At 41.7% G+C, this 6,447-nt stretch overlaps 1 protein-coding gene across 1 annotated transcript in view; it reads left to right on the forward strand.

The window, feature by feature from the left end:
- slc7a11 (solute carrier family 7 member 11) overlaps positions 1-5,225 on the forward strand; it is a gene marked incomplete at its 5' end in the record, with an annotated part of 20,980 nt that extends 15,755 nt beyond the window's left edge. Inside the window, 5 exons of the mRNA XM_010771560.1 lie at positions 709-812; positions 1,747-1,843; positions 2,976-3,125; positions 4,542-4,719; positions 5,008-5,225. Of these exons, the coding sequence (XP_010769862.1) occupies positions 709-812; positions 1,747-1,843; positions 2,976-3,125; positions 4,542-4,719; positions 5,008-5,063 (585 nt within the window). The remainder of the gene's footprint in view (positions 1-708; positions 813-1,746; positions 1,844-2,975; positions 3,126-4,541; positions 4,720-5,007) is intronic.
- Positions 5,226-6,447: the final 1,222 nt, after the last annotated feature.

A 6,447-nucleotide genomic window follows, 5' to 3' on the forward strand; every position in this document is an offset into this window, starting at 1 on the left:
ATCTCATGAAAAATGGGAGCAAAAACAAAATTGTTGCGTTTATATTTTTGTTCAGGACACATTCAGATTTGTTTCTCCATATAGCCCCCACTCCTCCACACAAAAATGGACTGTGATTAATCAGCACTGAATGGCTTCATGAATAATAAGCAGCTTTTGCTCCTTTGTGCATGACCTATTTATGACAATTACTGCCAGCAGCACTGTCAACTGCTCGAATTCTATCTAATCAGCTACAGTTAGCAAAAAGACAACATCGCAATTCAATAAACTGATAGCTGGAGAGTTTTATACATTCAAAGCAGAGCCCCGCTTTCATTTTAAAAGAGCTATCCAACATAATTTTTTGCTTCATTTCTTTCTTTGGTTTTGTTATGTACAATGCTGGATTCAGAACAGAGAGGAATGGAAGAAATGAGAAACAGCTAGCCAAGCTAGTTAAAAAATACTCCAAATAAATTACCAGAAGCTCTAAGGCCCCCAAATACCATGTTATAGTTTGTTTGTGAGGTTCAGTTTGGAGCAACAAGCTAACTACTTCCTATGTCATTTTAAGATTTTCTTGGTAATGGAGAATTTCTCAACCAGTAAACATACAGACAGATCCAGCGAAACTCACGTCATGATGATAGTGATACTTATTAAGTACTTTAAGCAATATCTCCACACTTTTCTCCCTCTGTGATGCCTGTTGTTTTGTCGCCACAGACTTTTGCAGAGAAGCTGATGGGGAACTTCTCTGTCGTGGTGCCGCTGTTTGTGGCCTTGTCCTGCTTTGGCTCCATGAATGGCTCCCTCTTCGCCTTATCAAGGTACAGACAGGCTTCCTCTCCACTGGCTTTAAAGCTTTGAGTATCATCACCAGTATCTTAACAAGCAAAGTGACTAGAATGCGACCACACACGTATAAAACATACACTTATATAAAGTGAGGCAACACTAACCAGGCAGAGTGGGATGCTGTTTGTTTTTACCTTACTTTCAATGCCCATCCGTTCGCTGTAATTTCCTGTTTTGAAGACCAGCACACTGCCTCATACGTTTTCCTGTAGTCTTTATTATAGCAGCTATCAGTACATACACAAGTAAAATCATAATGAAGAAAAAACGCTATTAAAATATGCCTGTAGAAAACGGCCAATTCCACAATATGATAAAAACAAACAGTCAAGATAGTCAGATTAGCTTGGGTTACTATGCTAACATCACCTGTCTAATAGCAGAGAAACTTTAATAACGGCGTTGTGATGCCAAAAAGCATCAACTCAGACTGAAACACATTCACCTATGGGGATGGGGGATATGCTATAGTTGCTTGTGTGACAGTCAGACAGTGAATTACTGTTTTCCAGCTAGTTAACGGTATACTAAACGGTAGACTAAACGCCGGTGGAACAGCAGCATTGCAGCGGTCAGTAAATGCTGCTCATTAATCACATTAATAATCATACGGCTGGTGGAAACACAACTGGGGCTTAAAAGAAGAACCTGTTCAGAACCAGAAAACATAGTAACATAATTCAAATGAGCTAGTTTGCAGCTATCACATGATCAGTGGAAAAACCGCTCTGCGATGACTGGGTTGTTGTTTTCCTGAATTATATATGTATATATATATTTACATGTCATTCTTGTGCATATGTCTGCATTTGTGTGTGTGTGTGTGTGTGTGTGCGTGTGTGTGTGCGTGTGTGTGTGCGTGCGTGTGTGCGTGCGTGTGTGTGTGTGTCTGTGTGTATTCAACAGAATGTTCTATGTGGCTTCTCGTGAAGGACATCTCCCTGAGGTTTTCTCCATGATCCACGTCCGCAAACACACTCCGCTGGCTGCTGTTCTCATACTGGTCAGTACTACAGAGTGGTGCAGGGAGGACGTCAGTTTGCACTGGTTACCCCGACAAAAGGCCAATTGGATTAATGCAACAAATGTTGCAACAAATGTAAATGCAATCGCATGAATTAAAACACTAACATTAGCCTTGTCTACAGCTTTCTCACATGACTTCACATCACCACCGCTAAGCTAAAGGCGAGTGATGGCATTTGGTAGACTCTGGTTAACTTCTTTTATCTTTCTTTATCACACAGAGAAGCATCATAATTTCACCTGACTTTCTTGTCGAAAATGTTTGAGTCTCTTCAGCTTGTGTTAAGCACAGGCATTATTTCAGGCTTCTAACCAAAAATACATTCAGAAAACCCAGTGAATTAAAACAAAGGAACCGGAAATGCTAAAATACTAAATCATTAGCAGTCTTTAGGACTCATTCCTGCACCACTCTATATGAACAATAGTGACAACATTAAATATAATACCACTATTTGACTTATCAAACATTAAACACAACCAAGTTAGTTCTCAACACAAATCTATAATGACAACATATATACCTTGGTTCAAACTAATTCATCACCATACCAAATGTTAATTATCAGCTGCTGGTATATTTAATTAAGGATAGTGTTGTTGCTAGGGTTACTGAGATATGGTTACGGTAGTGGCTCGGTAAGTAGGGGCTTGGACTGTGAGCCGTAGGGTCGCTGGTTCAAGTCCCCGACCAGACCTAAATATGGAGTGTGGACTGCTACTTGGAGAGGTCCCATTTCACCTCCTGAGCCCTGCTGTGGTGCCCTTGAGCAAGGCATTCTGGGCGCTGTACAATAGCTGCCCACTGCTCCTAGTACTAGACTCCTGGTACTAGGATGGGTTACATGCAGAGGCCAAATTTCACTGTTTGTGCTGTGTGCTCTGCATGTGTGACCATTAAAGAGGGTTTCATCCCTCCGATTCTATCTTCTAATCAAACCTTGCATTGTTAATATAAAAAATCTGGAGAGTTTTATTTAAAAACACTGCAATCTTTTCATTCACAAATGTTTGCCAATGATGAAAAACGATTATTAAGCCTTTCGCCTGTGTGTGTGTGTGTGTGTGTGTGTCTGTGTCTGTGTCTGTGTCTGTGTCTGTGTGTGCAGTACCCTATGACAATGCTCCAGCTTTTTTTGGGAGACATCTACAGCCTGTTGAACTTCATGAGTTTCCTGCGGTGGCTGTTCATCGGTGTGGTGGTGCTGGGGTTAATCTACCTTCGATATACCAAACCTGACCTCCCCCGGCCCTTTAAGGTCAGTTTTCCTACAGCTGTTCACACACTCTGAATGTTCCCCACAGTTTTAACCAACACACATTGTATTCCACAGTTCCTCTTTTTGTAACTGCTTTATATTACTGGGAAAGTCTTTAGTTGTGTTTAAAACAACTAAAATGTTTTGGACCTAAGGAGGAAGGAATAAAAGTCAGCGCTGAGCTTAAGGCGGTGTTTTTACGAGAACTAAACGGGTTGTATCTGCTACTTTTCTCTCGCATATAGCCCGTTCGTTCAACCGAGGCCGTAACGGAACCGCGGAAACGGACCCCGCAAACGATAACGGGTCCCAAGGTGGATAGATCTGCAAACGGAACGCTCTGGGGGGCCAAACGGCTCCGTGTGTACATCCTATACGATCATTTTCTGATAACGATGAAGCCATAGCCCCACCTCTGCTGCTCACTGCTGTAGCACTAGCAGTAGCTACTGTCAGTAGCTACTGCTAGTGCTACTGCTACTGACCATGAACAGTATCAGGATCAGTCCTGTTCTGAAGTCTTTACACTGGTTCCTCACTAAAACTAAGAAAGTGGATCAGTCCAGTTCTGAAGTCTTTACACTGGTTCCTCACTAACACTAAGAAAGTGGATCAGTCCAGTTCTGAAGTCTCTAAACTGGTTCCTCACTAACACTAAGAAAGTGGATCAGTCCAGTTCTGAAGTCTTTACACTGGTTCCTCACTAACACTAAGAAAGTGGATCAGTCCCGTTCTGAAGTCTTTACACTGGTTCCTCACTAACACTAAGAAAGTGGATCAGTCCCGTTCTGAAGTCTTTACACTGGCGTCCTGTCTGTCAAATAATAGATTTCAAAATACTGCTGCTGGTTTATAAAGCATTGAATGGTTTTGGCCCAAAATACATTTCTGACCTCCTGCTAAATGATGAACCATCCAGAACTCTCAAGTCTTCTGTAACCGGTCAGATTTCTGTCCCCAGAGTCAGAACTAAACATGGAGAAGCAGCGTTCAGTTATTATTATGCTCCAAATATCTGGAACAAACTCCCAGAAACCTGCAGGTCCGCTGCAGCTCTGACTACTTTTAAATCCAGGCTGAAGACTTTTCTTTTTGCTGCTGCTTTTAATTGAACTATTCACATCTTAAACTGCACTGTAACTTTTATCCATGTATTTTATATATTAGCTTGTTTTATGTTTATTGTATTATCTTAGGTTTTTAAAGACTTTTTAATATGATTCTGCTACACTACTGCTCTTAATGTTTCTCATTTTTGTGAAGCACTTTGAAATGCCTTGCTGCTATATTTCCTTGCCTAAAAGAAACATGTGAATGTGATCCAATTCCACAAACAGTTGACCCCCTGAATATGCATGCATATCCTTGTATCTGCCGACAAACACAAAATGGATAGTAATCTAAGCGTGTCCACAGGTCCCGCTCTTCATCCCGGTGGTTTTCTGCATCACCTGTTTCTTCATGGTCTTCCTGTCTCTGTACTCGGACCCGGTCAACACAGGGATTGGATTTGCCATTTCCCTCACTGGCATCCCCGCCTACTACATCTTCATTTACTTTAACCATAGACCAAAGTGGCTTCAGAGGGCATTAGGTGAGTCATAACTGAAATATGTTAATGGAACTTCACATCCAACAGCAAAATGATGAAAATAAATGGATCAGACTATTTTATTTTTCTCCAAGTGATACAATTTTTTTTTAAACTAGTAGGTCAGGACATTTTTGCTGATAGTATCTTATTCCCAGATAGTCATAACCGTGTAAATGTTCTTTGTGAGCTCTTTTGTTTTTCCATCACACATTGTGTTTAGGTTAATGTGTCAAATATTTCCCCTTGTATAAACCAGAGATGTGTGTGTGGTTGCCTTTGTGTCTCCAGACTGCTTCAACAGAACCCTGCAGATCCTCCTGGTGGTGGTCCCTGCTGAGCAATAACACCTCACGACTACACCACCCCCCCCCCTTCAGATCACTCAATACTGAGCTGAACTCAGACTCTGCATTGAAAATTGTTTAAAGTTCTAAGTATGTATCTGCTGAATGTGAGTTTATAAAATGCGTTTTGATAAAGAATAATGTTTTATGCTGAAAGAAGTACAATTCATTTTATATCTCTGTTTCATTGTTTGTGTGAGCATTGTGACATGTTAATGTGACAGTAAATGGCACAGAGCCTCACTAACTGTGTTTCTGAACAGAGCGAGTCACTGTTCATGATTCATGGATTCATTCAATGGATTTTGTAACACATTCTTACAGCTGGCAGAGGTGAAAGAAGCACTCTTATCACTGGCGGCACATATCAGACCCGGGCCGGGGGGCGGGGCCATATGACCGGGCCCTTTAAACCCAATAAAGCTTGACAAAAATATCGGGAGTCCGGGGTGGTAATCTGACGCTCGTGCGTAAAAAGTCGCTCAGTCAGTAAGATTACAATTTAAAACAATGTTTGAAAGAAAAGTAACTAAAGAAAAGGTGTAATATTTAAGATTTCGTTTCTGCAAAGGGTATAGAAACGAAATATATATCAGAGATAATAATGATATAACATGACATAAAGTCCAACAAACCACAACGACAACGAAAACATAGCCTAATAAAATGACTACATTTCTGACACACCATTCACCATGGACAGCCAGCCGCCACCATGAGAGCACAGCAGTGTAAAATTGGCACGGCGGCCCATACATTCACATACAAGTAGGCTACTGTACAAATTAAATTTGAAGTGTACTCACCACTACTTGAAGGGCACTCGGCGAGCCTTGCGCTCCACAAACTCGTCCACAATCCGCTGTATGTCCAATTTCTTGGCTCGGTCACTTTCGATGGACAGCAAGGCCAGTCCACTCAGTCTCTCCTGTCCCATCGTGCTCCTCAAATAGTTTTTGATGAGTTTTAATTTGGAGAAAGAGCGCTCGGCGGTTGCCACGGTGACAGGAAGAGTCAGAAATAAGATGAAGGCTGTGCAAACCTCACTGAATGTAGATGTTACTGCTGGGTTGTAAACAATGAGCATTTTTACCAGATCCGCGACAGATTTTAGTTTTTTATATTTGGTCCCTGAAACAGGTTCTGAAAGAAAGCAGCTGGCCAGGGAAGCTGGCGGCGATGTCCCGACTGTAGTGCTCTCTAAGCCGCTGGGCAGCTTGGTGTAAATCCTCCTCCTTTGCTTGTAGTAGTGTGTTGGGGTAAATTGCCTCAAACATGTTCACAGTTGCATTTAAGCTGGTGAATCTTTGGGACAGTTGCTGGATGATTATATCGAGACATGCATTGAAAACGGTCACCCGAAAGTTGCTCTCTGCGTCAGTGA

The sequence above is a fragment of the Notothenia coriiceps genome, unplaced genomic scaffold (genome assembly GCF_000735185.1).
Source record: "Notothenia coriiceps isolate Sejong01 unplaced genomic scaffold, NC01 NC01_scaffold00010067, whole genome shotgun sequence".
NCBI classification, from domain to species: Eukaryota; Metazoa; Chordata; class Actinopteri; order Perciformes; family Nototheniidae; genus Notothenia; species Notothenia coriiceps.